Below are 17,410 nucleotides of genomic sequence, written 5' to 3' on the forward strand. Positions count from 1 at the left end.
GGAGGAGTTGAGCACAGTGTTTGACTACTCTGCCATCTTTACCAAAAGTCTTTCCCATTTATTTTATAATTAGCAAACCTTTTCCTTCTAGTCTTCCCTTAGTTTTTTTTTTAAATAATCTTTAAATAAGTATTAAACTTTAAATTTAGCATTACCTACTGTAAATCACAGGCAGTAGTATTTTGCTTTTCAAAATAGATTAATCCCATCATGTTTATTCTCATTTCTCAAATATTTATTACTATACTAGGGGCCCGGTGCATGAATTCATGCATCTTGAAAGGACTGTGGGCCGCGAGGCTGCAGTGGGCACAGGGGCAGGTCCCGGCCCATCCTCTGCGCCCCCGCCTAGCCCCTCCCGCCACGGCCCCCAGTCTCCTGTCCGCTGGCACCCCCACTCCCGCCACCACTACTCCCACAAGCTGATGGCAGGGAGCGATTAGGGCCAGCACCAGCAGCAGATACAAGCAGGGCCAGTGGCGGCTAACAGCCCTGATCGCCCCTCAAGAACAGGTGGAGGTGCAGAAGCCCTGAGGGACGATTGGGGCCAGCAGCCACCACTCACACCCGCTGATGGTGCTGGCAGTGGGTGCGAGTGCTGGGTGGGACTGTGGCACATGGGAGCAAAGTATTTTCAGTAACCACTAGAGGCTCGCCCCAATGACAGCAGCCAGCGCCCTGCCTTGGTCTGGCACTCCCACTCACCTGCTCCACCATCCCGCCATGTTCCATGCGCGCCCCCTGGTGGTCAGCGCACATCATAGTGACTGGTTGTTCCGCCCTTCGGTCTATTTGCATATTAGAGTTTTATATATATATAGACTAGAGGCCCAATGCATGAAATTCGTGCATGGGGTGGGAAGGTCCCTCAGCCAGGCCTACACCCTCTCCAATCCAGGACCTCTCGGGGGATGTCCAACTGCCTCTCGCAATCTGGGACCACTGGCTCCTAACCGCTCACCTGCTTGCCTGCCTGATCGTCCCCAACCACCTCTGCCTCGCCCCGCACCCGGGACCCAGGATTCCCTCCTCTGGCCAGCCGCAGCCACCAGGGGCCATGGGCAGGTGGTTTTGCCCAGGCTGCAGGTGCCTGGGACCGGGGTGCGGGCAGCTTGTCCCTCTCCTGGGCCACAGGCGCTGGCACAGCCGTTGGCGCCCTGAACTACGGTGCAGACAGCTTGTCCCTCTCCCAGGCTGCAGCCTGGCTGGTCCCCATTCCTCTCTCGCAAGCTCATTTGTGCCTGGCTGGTCCCCATTCCTCACTCCCCAGTATTGAGTGTCTGAGCCATTATGGCATGATGGTGTGAGGGTGTGATGTCCATTTGCATATTAGCTCTTTATTATATAGGATAATGGTACATTGGCTGTGGTATTTTCAATTTGTATGTTTTAACCCTAAGTGTGGATATAAAATGTTACTGAAATTAGTTTTTGAAGAGTTATTTTTTTTTAAACTTTATTGCTTTTCAATTTGTCCTTATCGGGAGACAGTTAATTATGTATCTCTATAGTAACTGTGTATCTTTTTCCATTGAAGCACCAGTACTAACTTCACAACTTGCTATAAAAGCATGACAGAACATGGCAGCGATTCAGACTAAACAATATATTATTTATGGTATTTTCCATGTATCTAGTGACTTTTTAAGTGAAATAGTTTAACAGAACAACATCATAACTGTATATTTTGTAGTCTATTTATGACATTATGTATTTAGAATCTAATGTTTAGCTTTAAATAAATAGATGATTGAAAACAGCATATCTGACAAACCCAGAAATTACCTCTAAGGAAATAAAAAAGTATAAGTATTGCAAAAAATAATCTTTCCTCTAACCTATTACATCAGTGAGGGTTTAGATTGCACAACTTAAAGTAAATTTTATTGAATAAATCTAAATCCTTGAGAAATTTCTAAATTTGTTCAGAAATTACTATATTTGGTCCCTTTGGTTACTTTTTCTTATCAAGATTAACATTTAACATTTGTTGCATAGAATTTGATTTATCTTCCTAAAACTTTTCAGCAAAATTGAGGCTGAACCACTGACTCTTCAAATATTGAAAGCTCAAAATCTAAGACTCATTTTAATCTTGAAATTAATGAAAGCAACTTAAGTAGCCTTGCTTAGGCCAAAAAGTCTCCAGTAAAGCTGGGGATAATTATTGTACTCGAATAGGGAAAAAATAATCAATGACTTCAAGTCTTGCCTTACTTATCTAGTCAAAAATTGGTATAAATCAGCATGAATTACCTTCTTAAGTAACCAAACTCTTACATATTCTTAATGAAAAACTCAAATGGAAGTTAAAACAATGAAATATAATTAGGTCTTTAATATTTATAATTTTAGCCTTGTCAGCAATTCAAATTTCATGGATTTGTCAGTGAATTTCATGGGTTTGATTTTGAATTTCTGAAAAATCAATCTGTCTGCGTTTACCTTTTGTAGTTAAAAGTAAATATTTTTGAAGTCCAGGCTATTTGCTAGGCACTGTTCTTGGTACTGTGTTTGTGTTAGGAGAGAAAATTCAAACAGGATGAATAAGATAAGGTCCCTGACCTCCAAGAACTGTGGTAGCACCTTTGGAGATCTGGCAGATGTAAAAGTGAGTGCGATTGAGAGAGGAAAACAGAGGAGCCCGTGATGGAAGTGGTGGCTAAATAAATTATCACTGACCCAAAACAGTCAGTTCTATGCCTTTAAACCCAGGAACTACTAATTGTAAACCAGTTAAGTTTATGCGCCTAACCTTTGATATAGTAGCATTGACAAAATCTCTTTCTGCCTTTAGTTCCAGTTAATAAATATCACTAGAAATAGTAAATTTTAATTTGTCTACAATATATATTTTTCACTATTTCAGATGCCCCTTCTCTGACTGCCAAAGTAGAAAAAAAAATCACAACTTTTAACAATTAAATTCACTATTCAGTGAGCCAATTAACAACAATGATTTTTAACATAGGATGCCTACTGTAATGTCATTTTAAAAAGCACCATATGTGTACAGGGGATTTCACATTCATAAATTCATTTAATCCTCACAAATCACAAATGTAATGTCCATTTTACAAATTGCCTACTAAGAGTGATTAACTGATTTCAGATAGTTAAAAAAAAAGGGATTTTGAATTTTGCTCTATTACAACAGTTTCTGTAATTTATTCATTGTACATGAAAGATTGGAACAGAAAATAAAAGTTAGAAACAGCTGCATCGACAATTTTACAATTAATATCTGAAAATATAAAATTGGTAATCTTTATTATCTAGGAATAAATGGGAAAACATTTCATTGACAAGTAGAAAGAAAATATGCTGGCAGATTAAAAATTGTTATTACCAGTCATGAAATTAGTTTTGTAATTTATTTTCAAAAACTAGAATCTCTAGAATTTTTTCTTCAATCAACCAACAGAGACATTCTAATTTTGAAAATTATCTTTAATTTTTAAGATCCCTTTTTTGACCCAGCAAGTGGTCAAGTTCCTTTGCCTCCTGCTAGGAGATTGCCAGGTGAAAATGTCAAATCCAACAGAACATCCCAGGATTACGATCAGCTTCCGTCCTCTTCAGGTGAGTTGGCTAATAATAGTAATAATACCTTCTGTTTATTCAGTGCTCTTTGGAGTACCTTACCTTTTTATTCATTATACAGTTCAGCGAGCACTGCCAGCCTAAGAAAGTATTTTTATTACCTTTGCAAGTTACTTATAAAGCTTGTATAATGAGAGGATTGCCTACAAAATTACTTCATGGAAAAGAAAAATCGCTGTTCTGTTATCTTTGATTAGTCAGTAAAATGTGTTCTCTGATGCGTATCTATTCATTCTCTAATTTTTGTTCTGCCTTACCAGATATCAGAAAAGGGAAAATCTCTATATACATTATAATGCAACATTCTCTCATTTCTCCATTAAAGGAAGAAATCTCTTTAGAATTAATACTAGCACCAAACTCTTAATTTTTACAGCTTATTTAGGGCTACCAGTCAGTGCTCCACTACCAGCCATTAAGTGGAAGGATATACTATTTTAGAAAATACAAGCCATACTCATAACCCATACTTTTTTTTTTTAGCAATTTGGACAATATTTTTATCTCATAATTGTAAACATCATTTTTCTTACTAGATTTTTGTTCTTAAGCTCAAACCTCAGTTCACAGAAGGTTTGTTATTAGTGATAGCCATATATTCTGTAACTTCTGAATCAAAATTAGTAATGGCTGATTTGAGAATTATCAAGCCAGTTCTTACATACTTGGTAACATGCATGGGAGATGCTGAAATTCTCCTATAAGTCTTAATACCTGAATAAAACTCAGGAGAACATAGAATATTTTATTAGCCTTTTCAAATTTTGGTCCATGCTCTTACCAGTTTACTTCTAGTCTTTCCAAGATTTTAGATATATCCATGGGGTAGCCAATGAAGCACTGTAATTCCAATCGAAAGGGTAGATTTTCAGATCAGTGAAAAAGTGTGAAAAGTCAAGAAGGGTAGACAATACCAGGCAGCTTCTATGTAAATGAAGGAATCAAGTCCCATAAGGAAATGATGTAAAAAGTACAAGTTTGAGGAGAGTACCATGACTGATTTAGAATACCACCAACTCTGAATTAGAAGAAACATATACTCAAGTTATGGGGAGAGTTGTGGCCAAAATGCCCTATTTTCACAGCTTCTTTACAGTTTGTTCCATAATATGTGGGTGTTGTAGAGCCCAGAGGAACATCATTCACCTGTATGATTTCAAATGGTAGGAATTCTGATTACCCTAGAAATTTTAAGGATAAACCTTGAGTCACAAACCTTTTTGAAATGTCCCCAAATAGGCATTTACCGGAAGCCTGAACCAGCTTTTACCTGCGTGATAAAATAGGCCTGGTTATTACTCTGAGAGCTTCCACTAGCTGTGACATCAAATATTTCAACCTACTCCCTGAACTCTTTACAAACAAGGTCAAACCTTAGAAAATAAGATACTTTTTCCAATAAGATACTTGCTCTCATGTAGTTCACAGAGCTACCAAGATGTCCACTTGTTAATTTCACACCAGCAGAGGGACTGGGCTTGCCTTCTGTCCCTAGGTCTTTCTGTCAAAAACTTGAGACTGGCCCTAACTGGTTTGGCTCAGTGGATAGAGCATCGGCCTGTGGACTGAAGGGTCCCAGGTTCGATTCCAGTCAGAGGCATGTATGTACCTTGGTTGCGGGCACATCCCCAGTGGGAGGTGTGCAGGAGGCAGCTGATTGATGTTTCTCTCCCATCAATGTTTCTAACTCTCTATCCCTCTCCCTTCCTCTCTGTAAAAAATCAATAAAATATATTTAAAACAAAAAAAAACTTGAGACTGGATGCTATGTGCCTTTAGGATTCTAATATATAATATGCTTTTATTAAGGCCTTTTTAAGATGACCGTTGAGGATTCTGATGTAATTGCTACACCTTATAAATTCAATTTCTCTGGTCTTTATGGTGATCTAAATGACTAGTAGTGACTTATTTATGTGTAAAATTTCTATGTAAAGACTCTTTCTAAAGAATTCGAAAATATAATTTCATTAAAAAAGGATGTGTATATGTGTGTGTGTGTATGTATGTATCTATGTGTGTGTTTGTATCCTATCTAATAATAGACAAACATGGTAATTGACCGTACCTTCACTACGCCTCCCATTGGCTAATCAGCGAGATATGCAAATTAACCACCAACAAAGATGGCGGTTAATTTACATACGTAGGCGCGAAGCAGCGGAGCGCAGACTGAAGGCGGCTCCGGCCGGGGCAGCGAAGGCTTGAAGGCGGCTCCGGCCGGAGCGAAGGCCTGGGTCCCTGGTGCCGGAGGAAAACCGGTGCCGGCAGCCAGGGGAAGGGAAGGCCTATTGCACGAATCTTTTCGTGCAACAGGCCTCTAATATATATATATGTCTGCATATACAAAGAGCCTTCCAAATGTTTAAGACAGTTATAAAAATTGTGGGGGAAGGATGTATTTTAGATGTAACAATTGATATTTAATGATAGTTAATCAGAAGTAACTGGATTTAACCAGCTTGTTAAATTTATATATATCTGTATATGAGGCACCTATTTTTTGCTAATAACCTGCTTATTTCTTCACATGGATATATTATTCATGTGGGATTCATGCCTATTACTACCTATATTTGAGTTTTCACAAATTTTACAGTTTTGCTTTTTTCGTTATAAGATAAAATTCGCTACAGTTTGAATACCGTTCTTGAAAAACCCAGGGAATCTATCTTGTAGTAGAACAACACAGTCATGCTGAGGAAATGCAGCATTAGCTCTGGAGATTTTTCATATTCTTAGCAGTTCAAGGCAACACTTGAAAATAATGCAATAATTTCAGCACATAACTTGTATTGAATCTATTTGTAACTGCTAAAAGATCTTATTGCCAAATATACAGACAAAATAAAGGTCTCATTATAAAGCAATTAATTCCAATACTACATTTCCTTTGGTTGCTTAAAGGAAAAGTAATTGAGTGTTGAATAAATTTTATATCAAGACCAAATATTCCATAGTTATCTCCATTAAAATTTCAATTAGAAATCATGGCTTCACTTCACAAAGGGTTGGAATTGTGTATTGTCATTAGTGATGTTTTAAGATAAATTATTGAAGATTTTGTTTTGTGTTTCAACAAGGATAATAAAACTGTTATAGTTTACACAGTTGGAATACCTGAAGTTTTTTTTCCTTACAAATCTAATGCTCTTTAATAACCATTAAAAATGGTATGTTATAACCTTAATATCATAATTGTCTATTACAGTATATGGTATTGATGAGTTTCAGATTTCAATTATGCCCTAATCAGTTAAATTTATATTATTTTTGTCATTTAATCCTCAGATACAGTTGAGAAATCAGTAGTTTGAGTCTTGATGTCCATCCCAAGTGTTGTCACTGAACTACTGAATAAGCTTTAGAGATTGTCTCAGATTGTACAAAACAATCTTTTTAAAATTTGTTAAGTGCATACTATTGGGCCAAATGTTATGCTAAGTATTCTAAATATAAACATGTATAAAATAGAATAGAATTTAAAAGCAACAAGAAAAAGAAGTCACCTGTAATCCTGTCATCAATAATGAACATTATTGCCATTTTAGTATTTCTTCCTAACTTTTTTTATGCACATGCTCACATAGTTGAAATCATACTTAATATGTCAATTCTATCCCAACTCCATTTAACATAGTATCATATGTATCTTACCACATAATTAAACTTTTAAAATGTCATTTTAAATTATGGTATGATAATCCATTATTTTTATGTATTGTCAAACACTACTTAATATTTTAAAAGTCTACAGAAATTCTAACTTTATATGCAAGAAAACTAACACATTAAGTGCCTCTTCTTTTGTTTAAAATACAGAAACTTGGTGTTGTAGTTATTGTTAAATAAGACTTAATATAAAAGAAATAGAAAGTAGGAAAATGTACTCATTAATTATGACATTTGCTTATTAAACACATCTTTCAAAATATGGACTAAAAAAAAACCCACAAAAACACCAAAGTTTAAATACTGAAAAATAAATAAATAAATAAGGACCTCTTGTGGTGAAATAGTTGGTATTCACTCCTGTAGATATTGACATACAACAGTGTCCCTCACCTATTTTTTTTTAATTGATTTCAGAGAGGACGGGAGAGAGAGATAGAAACATCAATGATGAGAGAATCATGGATCAGCTGCCTCTTGCACACCCCCTACTGGGGATCGAGCCTGCAATCTGGGCATGTGGCCTTGACTGGAATCGAACCTGGGACCCTTCAGTCTGTAGGCCGACACTCTATCCACTGAGCCAAACTGGCTAGGGCCCTTTTCTTTTTTATCATAGTCCACTTAAAGGCCTTTTTAGTCCTTTTTTCTACTCCTCAATCCTGCCCCACTCTGCAGTAATGAAAGTTTATTACCACAGATATACTAGATATACTACATATTTTTATGTACTGTGGCTCTTCAGAGGGCCACAACCCAAAGGATCTATGATTGTCCCTCAAGGATCAATTTTTGCCCTGTAGGGGTTGATAGTGCTCTCATTTAAAATGCATGATGCACAGTTCTCATTCAAGGGATTCTTCTAATCGTGTTGTCATCAGTTTAATTCCCATGCTATCCATGACTTTATGACTCTCTGCTCTTTAATAGATTCAGAAAATGAAAATTAAATCAAGATTTACCCTTAAATTATTGCTTCTAAAATCTTTCTCCACACCAAATAGTTAACTCTGAACAACACAGGCAGTAAGGCTCTAACTAAAAGTGGACAATCACATGCAGGAAATTGCTTCAGTCAGTTTAATCTAAAAAATATATGTAAATTTTGCATTTTACTTATTGGTACACCTGTATTCATTTCAGTATTAAAAACTATTAACAATCTCACATCCTTGAGTAAAACTGGTGCTCCAGGAAAATGTACTATTTATATCCACATATTCTTGCACTTATTTTGATGTTACTATTGCTCATAGGAGTTAAAAGTACTCTGAGCATGAACAACAGCTCTAGAGTAAACACATGCCCTTTCAATAACTGTTTTTAAGGATGATCTTTATTCAGGTACAGAAATTCCCATGGAGTTGGTAAAATTCCATCAGGCCATGTACTCCAAAACTACACTATCATAACTCAGGGAACTGTGAGATAGCTTTATCTTCTGTGTCATTGCTTCCTTCTCCTACCCACACACTCTAAAGCGAATGAGGACCTGCTGTCTCCTACCATTAGACATTTTGAAAAAGAACAGTGGGTACAGTGAAGGCTGTTTATGAGCTTTGGGAAGAAATGTGTCAAAAGAGAGATTCATTTAAGTAATTTGTTCTAATGATCAGCATGGAAATGGTCTGCCTCTTTTTAAAAAAAAAAACAGCTTTCCCTATTCAGGTTGTAGGATATTTTGCTTAAGATCTTGTTTAAAAGCTTTCTACAGAAGTGTGCACTCACAAAAAATGGCATGTTTTTATCCTCTTCCACACCTCTGACATTGCTCTTAATAACAGTAATTGCTGTTTTCAGTGTAGCAGTGATCACTGTAAATGTGAACTCATCGTCCTTTCTTTTTCATCATCTCCTCAGCACATACACCGAACATTACATTAATTAATTCACATTCTACCTGACTGGGAAGGGATAAGTAATAACTCTAAAAATGGAGACACAGGCGTAGATTTGGAGAATGAGAATTGTAAAAGTACATTGCTTAAATCAGAGTTACTCAATACCTTAGAGGCCATACTGAGATGCATCTAACCAAAACAGCCAAACAAAATAATTATGATATTCAAAATTGAATAAAATATTCAGTGACAAGTAGAAATTCATAAATATGTAGTATATCTAGTATATCTTTGGTAATAAATAACAACAGGTGTTAAAAATTTGCAACAAAGATTCCATTTTTCCATTTGTAGGCTCTAATACATGATAAAGTTCAACCTCTGGGCACTTGTAAGATTCTGAAGAGTTATCAGCACAGTTTGGGGGAAATAGATTTTGAGTTAGGCCAATGAGGGCTGGGATCTATGAGTTTTGGATTTAAAAGGGAAATCCATGTATTGAAAAAATATTTGCTTCAATAAGGTTTTATTTTTATTAAAATGTCTTCAAAATCTGTCAGGACTCATTCCAGAATGGGTTTAAATCATTTTCTCTAGTTGATATTTCCAATATAGTTTGTGTGCAAAAATAAAATACCAATTCCAGAATGAGAGACCTTCACTACTCTAACTAGAGATTTGATTTAATTGTAGTGTGTATGTGCAAGTGTTTTTTCCTTGCTAACTTAGGTTTCCTAAATTATGCTTACTGCTTATTTTTACAAGCAAAGAATAGTTTTCTCTTAAATAAAATTAGTCATTGGGATTTCATTGCATTTGGCCAGTATTCATTAGAGCAGCCTCACAGAGTGGATAGGTTTCCTGGGAATTTTTAATAGGTGCCATCTACCACGATCAAAGATACATACGTTTATTAAGTCTAAAAGCTCTAAATCGTAAGACTTCACTGCCAGTTACCCTATTTGATGCGACTCTGGCTGCCTTCCTGCACTACTTTAGCAGTACATACACATAGCTGTTCTTTCCACAGGTGTTTGACATTCCTGTGCCCTTCTTAGTATTTTGGACAGAAACACAATAACAATTGTAGAAAAAATCTTAGAAAATTATCAGCAGAATACAAGGAATTTTGACTTGATTTATGTCTAGGTACTTTTCTCAGTTAAATCAGAACAGAGATTTCAATGTATAAATTCTGTGGTAATTGATTAAAGGAAGGCCTGTTAGAATTTCTAATAGTTTTTTTGGAAATGATTAGAAGCAAAGTATAATTTATTGTTCATGTCTGCATAACATAATGGAAATACTTAATAGAAAAATAAATGGAACCTCAAAACACAGTAAACAATGCAATTTAGCAGACCATAAATATTTGAGATATTTAGTTACAGCAAGAAACAATACAGACTTAGCAAGAACCAAAAATTAATGTGTTCTTTTATATGAGCAGAATTTAATAAGCTTTACCTACCACTGTAATATTTTTTCAAACAAAGCATTATCTTATAAGAAAGAAAAAAATTAAAAACAAGACTATTATCCAGTTTGGTATGGAACCAAATATTTTCATCTTGGATGCTTTTATGTATGTTATATAGATACTAAGAGGCCCAGTACACGAATTCATGCACCAGTGGGGGCCCTCGACCTGGCCTGCGGGATCAGGCCGAAACCAGCTCTCCAACATCCCCCAAGGGGTCCCGGGTTGCAAGAGGGCACACACCAGGCCGAGGGACCCCACTGGTGCATGATCGGGGCAGGGAAGGGATGCAGGAGGTTGGCCAGCCAGGGAGGGACCACTGGAGGGCTCCAGGGTATGCCCAGCCCATTTTTCTCAGTCCCGATCAACCGGACCCCAGCAGCAAAGCTAACCTACCGGTCAGAGCGTCTGCCCACTGGTGGTCAGTGCACATCATAGCAACTGGTCAACCGGTCAACTGTTTGCCCCCTAGTGGTCAGTGCATGTCATAGCGAGCGGTTATGCGGCTTTAGCATATCCTTAGCATATTATGCTTTGATTGGTTGAACGGATGACCAGACACTTAGCATATTAGGCTTTTATTATATAGGATTGCTAGAACTGTGAATGGGATGATGTTTTTTGCAAGTTATCTTCTCATATAAAAATATACTTAGAAAAATATGAAATAAGGTATTAGATAATATTTTATGATTTAGATTTTATTATTGAAAATATCTACTTACAGTATCTCCTGAAGCACTGGGAAATGTGGTGAGGCAGCAGAGACTGGGAGGGGATAAGATGGGGGCAGGCGGCAAGAGGCATGGGGGTCCTAGCCTCACAGTCCTCGTTTACTTAACCGTGTTCTTGAATTTATCACTTGGCATTTGTGTATGCTCTAAGAAGAAAAAAGGTAAATAAACATTGATGTCTACATAGTGTTTTATGGCGTAAATTTGACAATTCTTATTGTAATATTTTTAAAATCCTAGGCATCTCAATTAAAGTACCAAATACAGATACATGGAAATCCATGAAAGAGTATACAGCCCTCTCAAGTTGCCAGCCCATGCCCTGGTGATGTGTATGGGGTGGTGGCCTGTAATTTTCTTTTGTCTTACTAAAATTACTCTCCACTTGTAGACACCAATGTCATTTGGTTTAACTGAGAGAAACTATTATCATCAGGGGACTGATCTGGAACCCAACTGGCCCTTGCTAATGTTTTGGCCGGCTTTGCTTTTTCTCAAGCAAAACTTCCTATATTGGAATCTGGATAAAGTATTTGAGCAAAGTACTTCTGTTCAACCTATTAACTAGCAGTAGACTCAAGGCATCTACATTTTCTTTTTATTTCCACCCCTCCGCCTGGGATCAGTAAGGCATCACTTTATAGCATTATTAACTTGAAAAATCAGACAGGCAAAGACAGTACAAACACGTTTCTCAGAGCAGTGCTGCTGTGACATGGGTGGGATGGAGGGCCAGGTGGGGTGTTCTGCAAGGAATGTTTGTGAGCTTGTAACAGACTTTCATCTAGTAGACACTTCCTCCATCTAGTAAATAAGGATGCGCTATGTTGCCAGAGTAAAAGCCTGTCTTTTTCAGGCAGGGTTTTTCCTTCTATATCTCTTACTTCGTAAAGCTTGAAGAATAATATGTGGAATTGGAAATAAATTGTGTTAAACATAGGGACAATGTAACCTACCCTACAATCTATCCTATATAATAAGAGCCTAATATGCTAAGTGTCCAATCGTCTGGTCATCCGTTCAACCAATCAAAGCATAATATACTAATGATATGCTAAGGCCACTCAACCACTCGCTATGGCGTGCACTGACCACCAGGGGACAGACAGTTGACCAGTCGCTATGACGTACACTGACCACCAGAGGGCAGATGCTCTGACCAGTAGGTTAGCTTGCTGTTGGGGTCCGGCTGATCGGGACAGGCGAGATATGCCCTGGAGCCCTCCCGTGGTCCCTCCAGGGCTGGCCAACCTCTAGCGTCCCTCCCTGGCCCCGATCATGCACCGGTGGGGTCCCTCAGCCTGGCCTGCACCCTCTAGTAATCTGGGACCCCTCAGGGGATGTCGGAGAGCCGGTTTCGGCTCAATCCCGCAGTTCAGGCCAAGGGACCCCACTGGTGCACGAATTCGTGCACCGGGCCTCTAGTGTATGTATGTGTGTGTGTGTGTGTGTGTGTGTGTGTGTGTATATATATAAAAGCCTAAGCAACTAGCTGACCAGCTGGTAGCTGTGACACGCACTGACCACCAGGGGGCAGACGCTCAATGCAGGAGTGGAAACCACAGGCATGGAAATGTAGAATAGAGTGATGAATCTCAGAGGGAAGAGGGTGGGGGGAGGGCGAGAAGAGATTAACCAAAGATCTTATATGGATACTAGAGGCCCGGTGCATGGATTCGTGCACCAGTGGGGTCCCTCGGCCTGGCCTGTGGGGATCGGGCCAAAACCAGTTCTCTGTCATGCCCCAAGGCATCCCAGATTGCACTAGGGTGCAGGCCAGGCCAAGGGACTCCATCAGTGCACGAATCCATGCACCGAGCCTCTAGTAGTGTATAAAAAAAAAAAAAGTTTAATTGTAGAGAAAATGAAAAACAGATTTTCATATAAAATGAGATCATACTAATGTTTATGTCTTTCCTTTTATCTCATTATCTAAATGATGCTTCTCTTTAAAATCTACACAGATGGTTCACAAGCACCAGCCAGACCTCCTAAACCACGACCCCGAAGGACTGCACCAGAAATCCACCACAGAAAACCCCACGGGCCCGAGGCAGCATTGGAAAATGTCGATGCAAAAATTGCAAAACTAATGGGAGAGGGTTATGCATTTGAAGAGGTGAAGAGAGCCTTAGAGATAGCGCAGAATAATGTTGAAGTGGCCCGTAGCATCCTCCGGGAATTTGCCTTCCCCCCTCCAGTCTCCCCACGTCTGAATCTATAGCAGCCAGGACTGTCACCATCCTCATGTCAAGCAATTGGTGCATATTCCAGGAGCATGGAAAGGAGAGACGTGCAGTGGAATTGGAGAAGGAAGGTGTCTCCTCTTCACGTGGCTTCTTGAAGGGCCTAGAAGAGCTGCTTCTCCGAAGACAGCTGCTTGCTCAGGATGGCCACAGCTGCGGCTTCTTTATTTTTGCAGCCATACTTTTAAATCAGGGTTGAACTGACAAAAAAATAATTTAAAGACGTTTACTTCCCTTGAACTTTGAATCTGTGAAATGCTTTTCCTTGTTTACAAGTTGTCGAAGTTGCAGTTTGTTTTTAGTTTTGTTTTTTTTATACTTGTACTGTGTTCTTGACGGACCCTTTGTTGAGCGGTCAGGTCTGCTGTAACATTTCCCACCAACTCCCTTGCTGTCCACACCAAACAACTAAGTCACATATTCACTTTGGTTTATCCCCTCAGACCTCATCCCCACCAACTGCATCTCTCCATTTACAAGATGCTTTAAAGGTTCTGATTTTCAACATATCAAACTAATGCAAAAAAAAAAAAGTGTGTGGCCTTCACTACTGAGTCTTCTTTTGGAAACCATTGTTGTGAGATGGGGAAAATCTGAATGTATAAAGCATTTTTTTTGCCAGTGAACTGCCTTTTATAAAGTGTTTTCATATAACATAGAGGAGCTTCCCTTTTTAGTCTAAGTTTTGGGATCTTAATCTTCTTTATTCTCATCTTTGTCATCCCAAGGGTGTCACGACTGTAAAAACCTGAACTATTTGAAAGCAACTACCTGCAGAGGTGGGGGAAATACTCTCACACATGACAATGTGTATAGAACTTGTATAATGAAGTCCCCTGATATGTATGCCTGAATCACTGTGAGGCATGCTGTCTCCCCAAAATACGCTCATGACTTTCAGGTAAAATTATGGTCATACCTCTCCCAAGTAGAGTCAAGGTCATTTCTTATTTGAGTGATTACACTCTGGTACCTAACAGGTTTAGGATCCAGTTCATTTTGCAGTGGAAACATTAAATATTTGATGCACTGTTAAGTGCTAATGCTACTGTGGCAAATTTTTTGTTTTATTTTGTATTTTGGTTTTGTGTTTTTTTGGTTTTTTTGCAAAATTCTTAGTAATTTTCTCTTTGCAATCAAATTACAATTCGTATTAAATTAGTAAATTCATTCATTGCTTCACAGTGCTCCATCCAGTCAGGTGAAAGAAATGTATAGTTTTGCCTTTTTTTTTTTGCAATATGGAGGTTGGTTCTTCAGAAACCGTGTTGATCCTTTTAATAACGCTACAAATATTTATTGTGCATCTGTGATGCCATCAGCACTGTTTTTAAAGCACAAACTGTTGCAAGCTGATTTCAGTTTGATTCTTTATCTGCGCTTTTGATGGTAAAAGTCTCTCTAATGGACAAAGCCTAGAAGGTTTCCATCAAAGCTTCAGAATTTTCAGGCAATCTGCTTTTTTATTCTTTCCTAATGACAAGTTAGTGGAGAAATGAGACAAAACCAAGTCTGTGTAAAGTATCTGAACCACAGAAGGTGTTCTAAATACAGACTAATTGCAGGATTGTGCATGCTTCTCCCACTCCGTAACTTGACACACAGTGCGATGTAAAAAGATGCATCGGATGGTGAGCTGCTCTTCAGGACGTGAAAGGACCAAACATCTAGCAGGTCCCATGGAAAGTAATGCTGTTCAAGACGTGTAGTGACCTGGAGGGGAACTGATGCGCTCCTTGCAAAGTGACACCTGCCCTCACCTGACACTTTCACTGTCCTGATGTGAGGTCCTTGAGGAATCACACGCCTTGGATAGTTTGTGCTTGTGTTTTAATTTCTTCAGGTGATTCTGAGCCGATAGATGTCCCTGGAAGGGGATTTTTAATTTGCCTTAGATATTCTTCCTGTGAGTTTGGTATATGACTGCAGTTTTCTTACACTTTTAAAAATTATATTGGCTAATTCTCTATTGCTTTATGAACTCCATGTTATGTCATCATGGTTTTTCAGTTATTTCATCAGTTTTGGATGTCACATGGGACTAGCACTGTATTTTGGGCTTTATGACTTGCTGATCATAGGTACAGTTTAAAATCTAAAAGTTGCCACTTTATTGTGATAACATTGTTATGACAGTCTTAATAGATTAGGGAATGATACAAAATACAAATGTTAGAAAAGAGTACATTCTCAAATAATGTGAATAATGTGAACATTTCAAGTGAGAATTAGAAAAAAAGGAGACTTATGGAAATATAGTAAATTAGACTGGAAATTTTTTTAAAAAATCTATTTTACTAACTTCCACCAAAATCTCTACATCTTATACTCAATAGTAACCATTGGTTTGTCATTAAAAAGAATGAATCAAAAACTTGTACAGATTGGAATGAAAAGACAAAACTTTCTATCAAAAACTGTCATGAAAAGCCCATTGCTACCTATTACTTATGACTTATCAAACTCCAAGAAAAATTTTGAGGAAAGAATTAAACCCAAATATTTTTAATTATAAAGTGATTGCCCATTAATGGTTGATAATGATCCCAACTTGGTTTTACTGTGATCCAAAAAGTTAGGCATTCCTCACATTTCTCCAAGACTTGGTAGTATGATTAATTTTTTTAGCTGGTATGCTATATTATCCCTAATATTTAAAACAAATCATGGACAGCATTAACCTGCTCTCCCCCATCCCCCAACATGTTCTAGGGGTAAAAGTATTTATCCTCAATGGTAGTCAAGTATATTAATTTCCATAAATTTATTTCCCCACAATGTCTGTCATATCCTGGCCAGATTTTCTGAAATTGAATCAGAGCAGTGCTTCTTTCCACAAAGATGACCTTGGCCACATTGCAAATAGTCTTAATATAGACTCCCAGTTGCAACTTCAAAGGGCCAATTTTTAAACATTTCACACACAAGAACACAACGATTCTTCATAATGTGAATTTCCTTTGTAGTTTCAGAAGTATTCCTACAGTTTGGACATTATGATTCCTCCCCAATTTTCAACTGAAAGCTTTAATTTGCACTGAATTATAATTCTGTTTAAAATTCTCATTATTTCTCTTAAGCTGACAGATTTGGAAGCAAATTATGGCATGTTTTCAACAATACAGGTACTACCTGTTAACCCGGAATTTTAGTGCTTCTAGGAAAAGTTTCCAGAAAAAGCAATAGAATGAAGGGTTTTCTTCCCAATTACTATTTTATTTTTTAAATGCCTTTTTAAAAAATTTGTCTAATGTGGCAAAATAGTTATGTGTTCAATTAATTTATATTTTATTCATCCTTTTTCAATTCTGGTTATTATGTAAACTCAAGTACTTTATCTGTTCTTTTAAGGTATTTTATAAAATTAATGTTAACTAAATGCAGAATTGGTATGTTCTTTTCAAATGAGCACACACATTTCTTTCAGAGCATTTCTATGTTGTAATTTGTCTTCTTCATGTTAAGCAAAAGACATTTAAGAGCTGATTGGACAAAGTAATGCAAAGTACCCATTCCATATCATTATTTTAAGATATTTAAGATATACAGTTCCATGTCTTAGAACTGAAAGTCAAAGTTATATTAAGCTCCCAAGTAAGAAATACATATCTGGGAAAGACTGAAGGATGACATACCATATAATTGATAATTCCTAATCAACAATAACATCTGTTCTCTAAATTCTTGTGTGTTTTTTAATAACTTGTTCCTGGACAGTATATAGTGAGGAGGAAACAATGGGGATAAAATAACAATATGAATAACTTTTTAAATCAAGAACCATAGCAGAATGTTGTGAAAGTAATTGGTACATGCAAAATCCCATGCATAGTA

At 37.6% G+C, this 17,410-nt stretch overlaps 1 protein-coding gene across 5 annotated transcripts in view; it reads left to right on the top strand.

The window, feature by feature from the left end:
• Positions 1–16,955, top strand: part of CBLB (Cbl proto-oncogene B, E3 ubiquitin protein ligase) — a 231,067-nt gene extending 214,112 nt beyond the window's left edge. For 4 of the 5 annotated variants that reach the window (XM_005877423.2, XM_005877425.2, XM_014548650.1 and 1 more), the window contains 2 exons: positions 3,463–3,582; positions 13,295–16,955. In XM_005877423.2, coding sequence (XP_005877485.1) covers positions 3,463–3,582; positions 13,295–13,554 — 380 coding nt within the window. In that variant the 3' untranslated portion in view covers positions 13,555–16,955. Of the gene's footprint in view, positions 1–3,462; positions 3,583–13,294 lie in introns of those variants that run through there. The other variant, XR_001364241.1, reaches the window with a different exon arrangement.
• The last annotated feature ends 455 nt before the right edge of the window (positions 16,956–17,410 follow it).

This window comes from Myotis brandtii, unplaced genomic scaffold (genome assembly GCF_000412655.1).
Source record: "Myotis brandtii unplaced genomic scaffold, ASM41265v1 scaffold519, whole genome shotgun sequence".
Lineage (NCBI taxonomy): Eukaryota > Metazoa > Chordata > Mammalia > Chiroptera > Vespertilionidae > Myotis > Myotis brandtii.